Consider the following 14,754-nt stretch of genomic DNA (forward strand, 5'->3'; position numbering starts at 1 on the left):
GCCCATAATGCGCATAAGTATATCTTTGTGTTTACTTATTTAAAATGACTAAATAAATAACCCAAAAAAAGGAAGAAAAAAATGTAATTATTAAGCATTGGAACACGGTATTGCTGCCAACTTGGCAAATCGCCCGAAAAATGCCTTTATTGGTATTGTATTGTCTAACGGAACCCAGTGAATATCTTCCTTGCAGTTTATTAGACGCTCTGTTACCACTTCTAAATCTTCAATTCGGTCTCTTTTGTAAAAATGACCAGTGACTATATATTCTGGAAAGAGAGTGAAAGTGTATCTGTTTGGTTCGGGTGTGGCTTTGAAATAAACCTCCAATGGCTTTCTTCTGTTGTGGTGGGCCGACGCGATGACGGCAAGGTCTGTGACTTGGAAGTGTACGATGCACTTCCCAGGCTGTTCCAGATAAAAAATTTGTGAAATATGCTGTACTTTCTTCTCAGAATCAAACGTGCGAGTGTCATTGTTTGACCATACCTTAGCGATTTCAAGTGCAGGGATATCTTTACCGGGTTCTGCGCACGGTATATACAAGGGATGTTCATACAGCTTGGGTCTGAACGTTCTTCTCCCCTTACGCCGCTTTAAGTACTTGATGACCTCTATTGATAATAGACGATGAGATGCCGTGCAAAGGATATAACCAATTTGTCTTGGAGTCCGTCTTAAATCAAACTTTTGTGAAGTGCTGAGAGCTTGGCTATTGTTCTTTCGTACCATGTCCATCACCATTTCAAGTTCCTGCTCTCTTGGCAGCGATTTGGTGAATGGTCGTACGGGGATCGCAGACCATTTCAGACGTGGTAGATCCAAAGAATGGAAGAAAGACTTGAATGCATCTATTTGGTGTATTCTATCATCATATATGGACAACTCCCGCAGAGAGGGATAATATTCTAAGAAATCCCGCATCAACTCTTTTTTATATTTGCTAGTGTACTCAGAAATTGCTCTTTTTTTTAGGCAAACTGCATTGAACCTAAACTCATTTTCTGAGCATTTCCAATGGCTCCTTGCCGTCTGTAAAGCATGCTCAATCAACTTATGGAACTTACTTTCCTCTCTGCCCGTTAAAACGATCGAGATAGTATCCTTGGCAGAATATGACTCCTCCGCCAATTTAACGATATCCGCATTCCACGAATACCTTCTCGGTTTAGTCTTCGAGATCTCAATAGCAGCCTGCAGAAACCCCGGCTCATTCCACCAGCCTCCATTCGGTAGCGTGCTCGATGTCAACAAATTTAGTAGCTCACGTGTATACAATTGCTCTGTAGGACCCGGCGTTGCAAATAATGTATTGTCGAAGTCGTATATGTGCAATTTCGTAATCGCATGCTCAGGAACCTCAAAGGGCACGGCCAACTCGCAAGCGCAACTATTCCATTTTCTGAGCACACGGTGATTGCCACATCTGCTGGACATCTCCCCTTTCCTTCGAAATTCTTCAAATTCTTCCATTATACTCGTTTGGGTTATGCAGACAAACAGCACATATGATAATTCATTTTTTTTCTTCCATTATACGCTATAGTAATGTAAGACCTGATCTACGGGTTCGTTTCTTCTATTTCCGTTACCCGCCGTGCACCACAGCATCGCTGCGGTTCCGTCTGCGTGAGTCGTTCTGCGCGAATCACTTCCCGCAGCTGACATCACAGGGGCGGCCTTTCCTGGCTACGATTTTTTAGCGGGAAAGGCACACCCTTTCTTCTCCTTTCGGGTATAAAGTTTCTTCTGTGTGGATTCTGTGGGCCAGCTTCGGTTTTGAAGTTGGAAAAAAATTCTTCATCTTTGTTTTTTTATCGTGGAAAAGGAAGAAAATACTTGATAACCAACAGCAAAGCCGCATGGCTTGGCACTCGATCTTGATGTTGTCCCGTGCCTGGTTGTATAATATTATTATTAATGGCCATTTCGTAATCAAATTTCGGTTTGTTGTTTTTTTCTATTTCTTTTTCATCTTATATATATTAATTCGTTTGCCTTTTCCGTTTCTTTTTGTTTTAGTAATCATAAGTTTACGGCTTAGCAGCAAGGGCAAAGGGACAAAATGAATAGTACTAATAGTACTAATAGTACTACAACAGCTACCAGTACAAACACGTCAACTCAACAAGTCGTTACTTCTTTGGTAAGTAATGGTACTATTTTTGGTGTTTTTGTCATAGCGTTCTTGATTTTGCGTATAAAACTAAAAAGGATTTATGAGCCCAAATCCTCATTCAATCTGATTAATGAAGAAAAAAAGCCAGAACCGCTACCGCAGGGCGTCTGGCAATGGCTGAAGCCGTTATTGAAAAAATCAGACAATTTTGTCATTCAACAAGCCGGTCTGGATGGATATTTCTTTTTGAGGTACCTTTTCATCATTGCAATTTACTGTGCTGTTTCCATGAGTTATATATTCCCTATTTTGTTGTCCATTAACGCCAGTAACGGTAACCATGAAAGCGGATTGAATCAATTGGCCTATCAGAACGTCAAGCACCGTGGTAGATATTTTGCACATGTTTTCTGTGGATGGATTTTCTTTTGGGGGTTCCTTTACATTATTTACAGAGAATTGTATTTTTACACCTCTATGAAGCAAGCTGTACTAGCGTCCCCTCGTTATGCTAAAAAACTATCCTCGAGAACCGTGTTATTCCAGACTGTCCCTAAGCAATACTTAAGTGAAGAAGAGTTTTCTAAGTTGTTTGATGGTGTGAAAAGAGTCTGGATCGCAAGAGGTTCCGGTTCAATTGAAGCAATGGTCAAAGCAAGGGACAATATGGCCATACAATTGGAAGGTGCTGAAACAAAATACCTGAAAGCAGCATTGAAAAAAATTAAGAAGTTAAACAAAAAAAGTCCGCAATTATCTGTCTCTGATAATATTGCTGAATATGTCCCTGACAAGAAAAGACCACATCATAAAATTAACAAGGTTGCTAAATTCTTTTTTGGTAAAAAAGTTGACACCATATCCTACATTAAGGAGGAGTTGCCCAAGTTAAACCAAAAGGTGAAGGCATTACAAGAAGATCATGAAAATTCATCCCCTTTCAACTCCGTTTTTGTGGAGTTTGAATCCCAATATCAGGCCCAAGTTGCCGCTCAGATCACCACATACCATGCTCCTCTTTTCATGACGCCTGTGTATATTGGTATTGAGCCATCCGATGTCGTTTGGTTTAATTTGAGGATGTTCTGGTGGGAAAGATTAGGTAGGGAAGTCAGTGCGGTTTCAGCAATTGTCGCGCTAGTAATATTATGGGCTTTCCCAGTGGCTTTTGTTGGTATGATCTCTAATATTACTTCCTTGACTAATGAAGTTAAATGGTTAAAGTTCATCTATAAATTACCAAAACAACTATTAGGTTTACTGACATCTCTGGCCCCAACTGTGGCATTGGCCGTTTTAATGAGTTTCTTGCCGAAATTTATTAGGGGTATGGCTATCACTCAAGGTGCTCCATCTAAGCAAAATGTGGAATATTTCACTCAACAAGCTTATTTCGCCTTTCAAGTTATCCAAGTCTTTTTAGTTACCACTCTATCCTCCGCCGCCACTTCCACAGTAACGGAAATTGTTAAAGAGCCCACGAAGGCTATGGATCTACTGGCTTCTAATCTGCCAAAAGCTTCTAATTTTTTCATGTCATACGTTATTCTACAAGGTCTGTCCATTTCATCAGGTGCTCTTTTGCAAATTGTTCCACTAATACTCTTTTATGTTTTAGGTGCCTTTTTAGATGGTACCGTTAGGAAGAAATGGAATCGTTTTTGTGGGCTATCCAGTATGCAGTGGGGGACAGCTTTTCCAGTTTATACAAACTTGGCAGTTATTACTTTCTCCTACTCCATCATTTCTCCGTTGATTTTATTATTTGCTGCCGTCGCGTTTTTCCTATTGTATATTGCATATTTATACAATTTGACTTATGTCTATCAGGAATCACCCGACGCAAGGGGTATTTATTATCCAAGAGCTCTTTTCCAAACTATAGTTGGTATCTACATCGGTCAGATATGTCTATTAGGTCTTTTTGCCGTTGGTAAAGGTTGGGGCCCAATCGTTTTACAGGTAATTGGAATTTGTGTTACCGTCCTTATTCATTTACATTTGAGCGCTGCATTTGATCATTTATCAAAGGTTATACCCGTTGATACCATGAAACCGTTAGATGGTGTATCAGATACACCTTCTTTCAAAAATATTTATAAAGGCATAGAAAGTACAAAGGTGAAGAAAAATACTTTTGGTGCAAATATTGACATGGACGGAATCAAAGAATTACCTGAATTTCCAATAAAGAAATATCACAAGAGGAGTGAATCAGTCACTGAGCAACAAGTTGAAAATAGCATATTTAGTGAAAATACATTCGAATATCAATTCAACCCAGCAAATGAAGCCAATGCAGATGGGCACGCTATAAATGCAGAAAATTTAATTGAGGACGTGCCATTATTAGCAGATGGTGATACAATGAAAATTCCTCCGGCTCCATGGTGGAAGAGATTCTTAAAACCTCACATTTACTACTCCTATAAGGCTGTAAAGAGCAGACTGCCAGAAATATATGGTTTGGTTGATCCTGATGAAAGAGTCAATGATTTCGATATCTCTCATGCTTACGATTATCCAGCTGTTAGTGCACAATGCCCCGAATTGTGGATTCCTCGCGATCCTTTTGGATTTTCCAAATTGTTGATTTCAGACGTTTCTGGCGTTGTTGAAATGAACGATGAAAATGCTACCATCGATGAGAATTTGAAATTTACTCTGCGTGACGTACCACCACCATATAATGATGTTAAAGACGAAGCAAATGGTGAAGCAAATGGCGAATTTGACACAGCTAGTAAGGAAAATAATCCATTTGCGGACCCAAAGTATAAGGAAGAAGAGAGTCGTTCGGCAGTCTAAAGGTTAAACATTATCAGAAATTATCTATTCCTATTTGTTTAGCTGTTATCCTCTGATGGTTGAATTGTAATTTTACTAAGAAAAGGAGAGGAAAAGGACGTGCATATATTCTTTTAATACATTTAAAATATGATTCTAATCATTTCTTATATAATAGTGTATAGTCTAATCATTCATCGTGTATAGTAACCCTTTTTGTTTTTTTTTATGCAAAGTTTTTTTGTTTTTGGCAATCTATGAGGTTTGAATATTGGATAAAAGGAACTCCGCACAGTAATACGGAGCAGTCAGCTAATTTAACCAGCACTAATAGGGAGTACATTCAATTGGAAACTTTGATTCGCTTGTATGCGTGAAAAGCAAATTCCCTTCTAGAGAAGTTACTGAAAAACATGAATTTATTACGAATGAATGCTTTAACAAGCAAGGCTAGGTCAATAGAACGGTTAAAACAAACATTGAATATTTTATCCATTCGTAATCATAGACAATTCAGCACCATTCAACAAGGCAGCAAATATACCCTCGGGTTTAAGAAATACTTGACATTATTAAATGGAGAGGTTGGTTCTTTTTTCCATGATGTCCCTTTAGATTTGAATGAACATGAAAAGACCGTAAATATGATTGTTGAAGTACCAAGATGGACAACTGGAAAATTTGAAATATCCAAAGAACTTAGGTTCAATCCGATCGTTCAAGATACGAAGAATGGCAAGCTTAGGTTCGTGAACAATATCTTTCCCTATCACGGCTATATACACAACTATGGTGCTATTCCCCAAACATGGGAAGATCCCACAATTGAACATAAACTGGGGAAGTGTGACGTGGCTTTGAAAGGTGACAATGATCCTCTTGATTGTTGCGAAATCGGTTCGGATGTTTTGGAAATGGGTTCCATTAAAAAGGTCAAGGTATTAGGATCACTCGCTTTAATTGATGATGGAGAATTGGATTGGAAGGTCATAGTGATCGACGTAAATGATCCTTTATCCTCTAAAATAGATGACTTGGAAAAAATTGAGGAGTACTTTCCTGGGATTCTAGATACGACTAGGGAGTGGTTTAGAAAGTATAAAGTTCCAGCAGGGAAGCCATTAAATAGTTTCGCCTTTCATGAACAGTATCAAAATTCCAATAAAACCATCCAAACTATAAAGAAATGTCACAATTCGTGGAAAAACCTCATTTCAGGATCACTCCAGGAGAAGTATGACAACCTGCCTAATACAGAAAGGGCTGGTAATGGTGTCACACTTGAAGATAGTGTTAAACCCCCTTCTCAAATACCGCCTGAGGTGCAAAAATGGTATTACGTTTAATATGAAAATAATACCTTCGAAGAAAATGTTTAGATAAAGGTTCCTTGTATATAATTACGTAATCTCTGCTCTCTCGAATGTTGGCTGCTTGATGTATGTGAACGTTTGGAAAGAAACTTGGGTTTATATTCACTGCTAAAATGACATCCTATTAGAAGTTCGTCTTTCTCCGGTTCGGTTAGTCTACTCACCTAGAAACATCTTGCGAAAATCGTCGTTGGACATCTGCTCTTGTTTGTCAGGAATTTTTTTCTTTACTTGAAGATTTGGTCCTTTTTCCATCATGTTTATACAACTAGGTTTGACGTGTTTCATGCTGTGATTCTGTTGATTGTTATAATATCTTTTCATGTCATTAATAGTACCTGAACGTATCACCTTTCCCTGAAATTGAGATCCATTTAGTATCATTAGCATTTTTGCTGCAAACTTACTATCTCTAAATATAATAATGGCGCCATTGAAGTCGCTAACGAGAAGTATTTTCCTAATATCTTTTTCATTGATGTGTATTTCTTCCTGAAGAAATTGGCAGATTAAGCTTGGTGACACCTTATCTGAAAGTGGAAATAAGCATATTAGTGTTTCTAGTTCTTTGCTGTTACGCGATGCGAGAAGTCTTTTGACTTCGTTTCTTTCTAAGAATGGTTTTTTATCAGCCAAGGAAACGGAAATTTCCCTATTACCTAACAAACTTCTATTCATTTGAAGTGCCCTTTCAGCAGAATCTTTATTTTCAAAAACCATAAATGCACAACAGTTATTGAAACTGTGCTCTTTCTGTCCAGCAGGTATGTTGATTTTTTCAATGGAACCAAATCCCTCAAAAGATTCCCTCAGAAGGTTTTCGTCGAGCAATTCTGTACTTAGGTTTCGTATCATAATCTCTCGCCCCTCTAGTGTGGCAGAATCGGTCCGTTTCGACTTTTCCAGCGGATTGGAAACTTTAGTAACTAAAGTATAACCTTCTATTTTGAGTCCATTCAATTTTTCTACACAATATCTTGCATCCTCTTTAGAAGTAACATCGATGTAAGCGAACCTTCTGCTTGTATTGAATCGTAAACTGGGAAGCCGTATACTGAGTGCAACAACGTTAATATCTTGCAATAGATCTCTAATATTTCTTTGAGTATAACTTGGGGGGAAATTCGTCATCCATAATGTGCATTCTGTTAAATGAGATACTATAATTTCATTCTGACCTACAACTTTGTGTGTTTTGGTTATTGCAGCGAGGGCTCCATCATACCTGGCAAATTCAATACGTGCAAAACGAAAGTTCTTCTTCAGCGAATCCGCAACATCAACGTGTATAATGGGCCCACAATGTTTGAAGTACTTATAGACTTTGTTTTGATTATAGCTCTTAGGCAAATTTTTGACTAATACAGTTGTTAATTCTCTATTTCTTGTTAAAGCTTCGTTCGCCTTCTTAGAAGTTAATCCTGCGGCTGCTGGTGATCCTTCATCCAATGGTCGTTTTGAATCTGGTCTAGCGTGATGTCCATACTCCATTATCACAGATTATGAAGTGAATATGTGGGCTTGTTTATCGCTAATGATTCTCATATAATAAATATAAAGGGTTTTCAATGTTGTAGTAAATCTGCCATTTTGAATAAGTTCCCGCCTGAAAATTTTTTAGCGATGACTTTAAAAAAGACATTGATGCACTCTACAATTCATTGTCATGATGTACATAGAAAATTGAATGATACAAGCGGAAATATTATCAGAATAAATCGGACATGGATAGCAAAGAATATCTGATATCATATGGTTGGAAAGAAGGAGAAGCGTTTAGAGAAGGTGGTTTGAAAAGACCCATACTGGTAAAGCACAAGAGAGATAAGAAGGGATTGGGTAATGCTCCTGGCGGGAATGATGGCGAAGCATGGTGGGAAAGGCTATTTGATGGACATCTGAAGAACCTGGATGTAAGCACTGATTCGAATAATGGCAGTATTAAATTTACTCAAAATGAGGCAGTTGCTACTGCTGTATCGAAAAGTAGCTCACCTCTATACAGGTGGTTTGTAAAGGGAGAAGGGCTGAAAGGAACCATTACTAATCTTGGTAAAAAGGAGGAAGCCAGCTTTGTTGTATCTAGTGCAAGTTCGAGTAAAGGGAAGAAGAGAAGAAGGCGTGATGAAGATGATAACAAGGTCAAGAGAAAAAAATTGAAAAAAGATAAAAAGACTAGTAACGACAGTGAGAGTAAGAAGAAGAAGAAGAAGAAAAGCAAGAAGGAGAGTAAAAAAGGAAAGAAAAGTAAGCATAGCAGCGATGAAGGTGATAAATCGAAGCATAAAAAATCCAAAAAGTCAAAAAAACATAAAAAGGAAGAAAGTTCAGCAAGAAGAGATAGAAAGGAGCATATATGATTATCATAGTCTAATATGTAAATATGTATCCGTAAAAGACATTCTTAAAAGTTTGAATTTATGATCTTTTTATTTTTGTATTTAGTCTTTGTTTTCGAACTTTTATTAATATTAAATTTCAGTAAGTAAATTAAAAGAACATCTTTAAAAGAGTATATTTATTGTTACATATGTTGATCTTAAAAGGAGATGAATATTTCTTAATGGAAAAAGGTAAAAAAAAGATTTTCTCATTCATATGTTCCCATTAGGCAGTTCTATGAGGCAGTCGTCCAACTCGTAATCAGAGATCTCATTCTCATCCTCTAAGTAGCCCTTTACCTGAAAAAATGTTCTTTTGTTTAGAGCATCTTCCGTCTCTTCACGATTTAAGCGTTGTAGCTTGGATTTGTCCTTTGATGTCAACCGTTTATCCTTCAATAACTTTTCCACAGGTATGAAATCTTCTCTTGTTTTACTTAATAGCTCCTTTAAGTATGAACTGGTCTTTTTTGGCTGGTGATACTTTTTTAGAATTTGTTTGGGCAGTCTGAATTTTCTCTTTTTATACTTTTCTGGGATATCGTTATATAGCTCTAATGATTTCATGTAGATATCCGTCATATCCTCGTTCATTTCACAACCTCTTGAAACCAAGTCATGATATGTGTATTTAATTCGTCGATTGGCCTGCATGGGCTCGTCGTCTATCTGATTCGCCCTTATATTATTAGAATGCTTATCTTGCCTTACATCGAATTCGTTCTCTTTGGCTATTTTATCATGCAACCCTTCGAATAAGCTGTCCAGTTTAACTAAGATATTCCGGGATATTTCGTTTGGAATGTTCAATTCATCCACATCTAGAGTTACATCATGGTCCAAGGCAGACTTAGAGAGAAATTTTTGCCATTGAGCATCCAGCTCAACCCTCATCATATCAGAGGCGTGCATTAAAGCCCTATTTGAGATCTCCCCCGGCTGTACGCTTACATTTGCAATACCTTCCGGTATATCTTCATACAATTTGTCTACACTAGGGTCAATAATTGTATTGGGATTAGGCCAGCTCGTCCAGTTATCCTTAATTTGGGTCTTCACAAACTGGTTTACTTCATAAAAATGTTTTTTTTCATTTGCCTTATACAATAGTCTTTTCAAGAGGTACGCAGAGTATAAATGCAACGAAAGGTCGACTCTGTGCGAGTGTTCTAGAGAATCTAATAATTCATTTGCAGATTTCAAAGTCTCTTTATCAGCGGTTGTAGTGGTAAGCTCAGATCCTCGTATAATATCTTCGATAGGAGCATCGATCTGAGTTTCAATTTGACTTTCTTCGTCAAGATCACTCATCAAAACCCCACGTAATGTTTGTTCTCAAATATATTTCGTCGTCCCGAAATCAGCACAGTTTTATAATGCAACTGTTAAATGTCTAGAGAGAAAAAACCGCCGACACATCAATATTTTCACCCTTTATGGCTAAACTTGAGTGTGATTCTTGCATCTGAGTAATCTTCAAACACGAAAGGCCTTTTTGTTTATTTTGTAGAAGAAAAATATTTTAGTGAAAAATTATGGAAAGTAGTAGAAATCCTCTCAAGTGAAGCATGACAAAAAGAAAAGTAAGAAACCTTAAAAGACACTAATAGTTGATGAATTACTATGCGAGAACTCACGTAACTCCAACAATAAAAAGCTATTTACGTATACTGATTAAAAAAGAATACAAGAAAAATTTATTCTTTCCTATACAAACAATGATAATCAAATGGTCCATGTCAGTTCTATAGTTCATATACCATAGGCCTTACGGTAGTTTTCAATCGCTGATTTTTGCTCTGGTGATAGTCTATTTCCCATAAATTGTACCACTTGAGTCAGTGATACAATACTTAGCACAGGAACGTTGTATCTCTTTGAAACAGATTGGGTAGCACTTGTTCTTTCCGGATCAGATTCATGAATCACTTCTTGCCTATCTAAAGCAACAATACAACCCACTACCCTACCTTGAGCAATACTGATTATCTCAAATGCTTCATTGATTGCAGTTCCTGCAGTCATGACATCGTCGATAATCAACACCCTCTTGTCTTCAAGCGATGCTCCAACAATAATACCACCTTCGCCGTGGTCTTTAACTTTCTTTCTATTAAAAGCATATTGAATACCTTGAAATTTAGTGCCCCCGATTTCTGCTAGTTTAACGCATACAATAGCAGCCAAAGGGATCCCTTTGTAAGCAGGTCCGAAAATAACATCGAATTTAAGCTCCGATTGAATGATAGCAGTTGCATACGCGGTGGCAAGGTTTGCCAACAGCTTTCCAGAATTGAACAAACTAAGATTGAAAAAATATGGCGACTGCCTGCCTGAATTCAGCTTGAATGACCCAAATCTTAGTGCTTTGCATTCTAATCCCAGTTCAAGGAAAGTTTTTTGATATTCCTCTAAACTTGTAGTAGATGCAGACATTATTGGATTATGTTTTATTATTCTTGATGGCTCTAGGTCTCGACTATTTTGCGTGACACTTCCTTAGTTCTTAATCTATATAAAAGAGCCTGTGATGGCCTTTTACCCTAGATTAGGAAGCGAAGGGGCCTTTCCCGAAAGGTTATGTATGACTCCCTTGAAATGCATATGATAATTAAAACCAAAAAATGTTATGTGATTCTGAAAGGAAATGCTGTCATGTGAGTCAGGTGTAGAGCAGGTTAGAACAGTTTATATTACATAGTCTGAAAGGCACGTGAGAAAGTGCCATACCATTAGCCGAATACGTGAAATGTCTAAAAAAATACAAGTGAAAGAATAAAGTGCTAAAAAAACTATCAGGCTCTCAGAAGGCAATTTAGCCATATGTATACATATATATGTGTGTGTATAAACCTCATATAAGGGGCCCCAATGGTTTATCTAAAGGATATCCTATTAGGACTTGTCTGTCACACGCAAAACTTCAAATGACATAATGATGAGCACTTGTCAAATAATTGAGTAACTTCTTCGATATCTCTGGTATGTAAAAATAAGTATATCGAGATGAGCGATTGTATCTGTATAGAGGTTGGTTTCTTTTTCTTACCTTTCTCTTTTTATTTTTTTCTCGCATTGGTTCAAAAAAAAAAAATGATGGTTTAAATTTCGTAAAATACGAAAAATGAAGGGAAGGTCCCACCCGGATTCGAACTGGGGTTGTTCGGATCAGAACCGAAAGTGATAACCACTACACTATAGGACCTTTTTCTTCTGTTGTTAGTGTACACTAAAACTTCCGGTTTTATGGAACCTTTTTAAGAAAGATGGTCCCTATTTTAACAATATCGCAAGCAATGGATCTTGTACTGGTACGGAAAACCGTATATACTAACAAATCTTAGGTTTCTACGTCTGACTAAAGAAAGAATTGTGAGTGAGGTTTATAGTAGAAGCTCTCCTCATGACTTTGGGCTATGTAAATTGTTGATAATTAGAGGTAAAAAATAGTATTAATGAAGAAATAATTACTGATCTTCTTATACTAAATAAGAGAGGTATATAAAACACACGCCGATTGGTCATATTAATCATGACCAATATAATAGTGATTCCGGTAGTTACTATACATTTATGTGACGACTCATATTCCTCATATATGTACCTACCATAACATGTTCAACTAATAGGTCTTTAACACAGCTTCAGTATTGTCTGAGCTTCTCGTTTAACATTCCTTCTGCAATAGGTGCAATCACACTTAAACGTATACGAGGTGTACATTAATATACGATGTAAGCATTAGATTGTTACCATAGCAACTCATGTCACTATTAATTACTCTCGTTCCAACATAAATGCAATTGATGATTTGCGCAACGCAGATACAGATTTTACTTTATTCTTCGTGCCTAAAATGGACCATCGTTTCACTTACTAGCCGTTGTTTACTAAGATATAGTTGTATACGGTGTGGAGGATGATAAGATCATTGGACCAATATAACTATATAAATGTCGGCACCAGTTTAATGGAACCTCGAATGCAATTACTGATAACGGAATGGATTAAGAAATGATTAGGTATGAGGTACTCTTATAGTATGTAGAATTTCTGATTTGCTTATGTGTTCATTTATTCTCGAGAAGAACCCTTAGTATATTCTGTGTCCTAATATTACAAAAAGTCAATGAGAGTCTAGGGACTATCAGATAACTTCACTGTGCTCATCTTGATTCCTGTTCTAACGACAGTAACACAGGATACGGTTAGTATTTTTTTGCCAACCTGATCTGTGAAAGAAAAATGTACCTGTCAATTCGGTTCTTTTTTGAGGCCGCTTTTTCGTATAGTCGTCATCGATTGGATATTCGTTTAAGAAATAACGTGCTTGTTCATCGATTTCATCTATGATTCCATTCCATGTGTATGTATATATACGTAGTTACATATAATAATATAAATAAAGATTTGAAATAAATATGTCGCAGAAAAGAACTTTGCTCAAGATTTCATTGCTCGTAATGTTGTTTTTCCTAGGTTGACAATTTTGGACGAGGCTGACCAATAATTATTCATATTTCATTTTGGACAATGGGGCATCGGGGCCTAAGTAGGTGCCAAAAACTTCGTCCCAAAACCAGGATGTGACGCCAAATCCCAGTTGGTAGTTTTTATAATGATGTTCCAGGTGATATTTTTTCAACTTACGCATGAAGGGAGGCAATTTAGAGTGGTGCAAGAAGAAATGACATTCGTCATAACAGACATAACCGAAAAGACCGCCAGCAAAACCAGCGTAAGCCCAATAAAGTGGCAGCAGAGCAAATACCAACTTGTAAAATGGAGCACAAAGGATGACGAACAGAGTAGGTGGCATAACTAAACGGTACTTGTCCATGGGCAAGTAATGATGGCAACCATGTAGTAGAAAATGTGTGGCGAATGCGATGTTACTTTCAGGTAACCAATCATCGAAATGAAATAGGAAACGGTGAAGACCGTATTCAATCAAAGTCCAAACAAAGACACCGACACAGAACAAGAAACATGCAAATAGCTGGTTCATGTTCTTCAAAGCAACACCCATGTGGTACACAACTACAGGCAACCAAGCAACTGGAACAACCCACCAAGCTGTTTTAGTTAATGGTTCCAAGAAATTACCAAATAGCGGGGCAGACCCCTTACCGTAATGTCTTGGTCTATGGATTTGGTCAACGTAAAAATCTTTCTTGAAATCACTACGCAGAATCTGCATCAGCAAAGGACGGTTCAGATCCAAAAATTTATGCTTTTTGTAGTCGTTACTGTAGTCCGTAGCAATACTTAGTTTCTCCTCGGCGGGCAACTCCTTTACAAAAGTAGTGGAGTCAAACTCAGTACCGTCAGCTGACAACTGCACTTCAACCTTATGGTTCTTGTTAGTCAACAATCTCGCTGCCTCTTCGTCAGTTGCCAAGTAACCAATCAAATATTCGTCCTCAAGGATTTCATACGCGGAGTCGCTGTGTTCATGCACATCTGAGTCTTTCATGATCTCAGTAATGTCCTTACCAGCATAGTCCAAGATGGACTCGTCACCACCAGGGTGTTCGCTCAAAAACCTGGTCACGTCATAAATCTTTCTGTTTTGATAAGTGACCCAGCAGTCATTGGCAGTATTGTGTTCTTGTACCGTCTTTTTTGAAAACAGTTCCAAAGTCTTGGAAGTATTAGTCGACATCTTCGTACTAGTTTTAGCTTACCACCGCTTTTAGTGCCTGCCACGATAACAATAGAAAAAAAAACTAATCAAAGACAATAGACACAATAGCTTCTACTATCTAATACCTCTGTTCTTATACGGTTCCAAATTGAAAAAAAAATTAACTGCGAAAAGATGTCACACGTCAGTAAATCCGCGCAAAACCCCGTTATATTTCCGACGTCGTGCGGTAGTTTCTGCGCGGAACGGCCCCGCGGAATAGGCACATTTTCTTCCGGCCGCAGAAAGCTCTCTTTATCAAAAGCAAGACTGTTTTCGGCTATTGTATTATGAGAAGTTTGGTGTTTGTCCAACTTTCCCTGTTGTCCTGGGAAATATTCTGTGGGGAACGTAGCTTTGTGAGCATGAAAGCTATCTTTTCGTGTATGTACGTGTGATGTGTAT

The 14,754-nt window shown here is 37.7% G+C and overlaps 9 protein-coding genes and 1 non-coding gene across 10 annotated transcripts, besides 3 other annotated features; 4 read left to right on the plus strand and 6 right to left on the minus strand.

The window, feature by feature from the left end:
* Positions 1 to 90: 90 nt before the first annotated feature.
* On the minus strand, positions 91 to 1,476 carry YMR265C (uncharacterized protein; the record flags this gene model as incomplete). The annotated part of the gene is made up of 1 exon (NM_001182772.1): positions 91 to 1,476. The coding sequence occupies one exon, from the start codon at positions 1,474 to 1,476 to the stop codon at positions 91 to 93; it is 1,386 nt and encodes a 461-aa protein (NP_013992.1).
* A 592-nt stretch (positions 1,477 to 2,068) lies between these two features.
* On the plus strand, positions 2,069 to 4,930 carry RSN1 (Rsn1p; the record flags this gene model as incomplete). The annotated part of the gene is made up of 1 exon (NM_001182773.1): positions 2,069 to 4,930. One exon carries the CDS (start codon positions 2,069 to 2,071, stop codon positions 4,928 to 4,930), a length of 2,862 nt encoding a protein of 953 aa, NP_013993.1.
* Positions 4,931 to 5,322: 392 nt separating this feature from the next.
* PPA2 (inorganic diphosphatase PPA2) lies at positions 5,323 to 6,255 on the plus strand (the record flags this gene model as incomplete). Its single annotated transcript, NM_001182774.1, has 1 exon — positions 5,323 to 6,255. One exon carries the CDS (start codon positions 5,323 to 5,325, stop codon positions 6,253 to 6,255), a length of 933 nt encoding a protein of 310 aa, NP_013994.1.
* A 183-nt stretch (positions 6,256 to 6,438) lies between these two features.
* PRP24 (U6 snRNP complex subunit PRP24) lies at positions 6,439 to 7,773 on the minus strand (the record flags this gene model as incomplete). The annotated part of the gene is made up of 1 exon (NM_001182775.1): positions 6,439 to 7,773. One exon carries the CDS (start codon positions 7,771 to 7,773, stop codon positions 6,439 to 6,441), a length of 1,335 nt encoding a protein of 444 aa, NP_013995.1.
* A 233-nt stretch (positions 7,774 to 8,006) lies between these two features.
* On the plus strand, positions 8,007 to 8,642 carry TMA23 (Tma23p; the record flags this gene model as incomplete). Its single annotated transcript, NM_001182776.1, has 1 exon — positions 8,007 to 8,642. One exon carries the CDS (start codon positions 8,007 to 8,009, stop codon positions 8,640 to 8,642), a length of 636 nt encoding a protein of 211 aa, NP_013996.2.
* Positions 8,643 to 8,702: 60 nt separating this feature from the next.
* Positions 8,703 to 8,833: an origin of replication (ARS1329; Autonomously Replicating Sequence).
* A 43-nt stretch (positions 8,834 to 8,876) lies between these two features.
* On the minus strand, positions 8,877 to 9,974 carry RRN9 (Rrn9p; the record flags this gene model as incomplete). Its single annotated transcript, NM_001182777.1, has 1 exon — positions 8,877 to 9,974. One exon carries the CDS (start codon positions 9,972 to 9,974, stop codon positions 8,877 to 8,879), a length of 1,098 nt encoding a protein of 365 aa, NP_013997.1.
* A 441-nt stretch (positions 9,975 to 10,415) lies between these two features.
* Positions 10,416 to 11,099, minus strand: URA10 (orotate phosphoribosyltransferase URA10; the record flags this gene model as incomplete). Its single annotated transcript, NM_001182778.1, has 1 exon — positions 10,416 to 11,099. The coding sequence occupies one exon, from the start codon at positions 11,097 to 11,099 to the stop codon at positions 10,416 to 10,418; it is 684 nt and encodes a 227-aa protein (NP_013998.1).
* A 697-nt stretch (positions 11,100 to 11,796) lies between these two features.
* Positions 11,797 to 11,868, minus strand: CDC65. Its single transcript has one exon. It is a non-coding gene; the product is annotated as a tRNA-Gln (tRNA).
* A 219-nt stretch (positions 11,869 to 12,087) lies between these two features.
* Positions 12,088 to 12,457: a long terminal repeat (Ty4 LTR).
* A 93-nt stretch (positions 12,458 to 12,550) lies between these two features.
* Positions 12,551 to 12,784: a long terminal repeat (Ty1 LTR).
* Positions 12,785 to 13,173: 389 nt separating this feature from the next.
* SCS7 (fatty acid alpha-hydroxylase) lies at positions 13,174 to 14,328 on the minus strand (the record flags this gene model as incomplete). Its single annotated transcript, NM_001182779.1, has 1 exon — positions 13,174 to 14,328. One exon carries the CDS (start codon positions 14,326 to 14,328, stop codon positions 13,174 to 13,176), a length of 1,155 nt encoding a protein of 384 aa, NP_013999.1.
* A 311-nt stretch (positions 14,329 to 14,639) lies between these two features.
* Positions 14,640 to 14,747, plus strand: YMR272W-B (uncharacterized protein; the record flags this gene model as incomplete). Its single annotated transcript, NM_001184617.1, has 1 exon — positions 14,640 to 14,747. The coding sequence occupies one exon, from the start codon at positions 14,640 to 14,642 to the stop codon at positions 14,745 to 14,747; it is 108 nt and encodes a 35-aa protein (NP_878149.1).
* Positions 14,748 to 14,754: the final 7 nt, after the last annotated feature.

The sequence above is a fragment of the Saccharomyces cerevisiae genome, chromosome XIII, assembly GCF_000146045.2.
Source record: "Saccharomyces cerevisiae S288C chromosome XIII, complete sequence".
NCBI classification, from domain to species: Eukaryota; Fungi; Ascomycota; class Saccharomycetes; order Saccharomycetales; family Saccharomycetaceae; genus Saccharomyces; species Saccharomyces cerevisiae.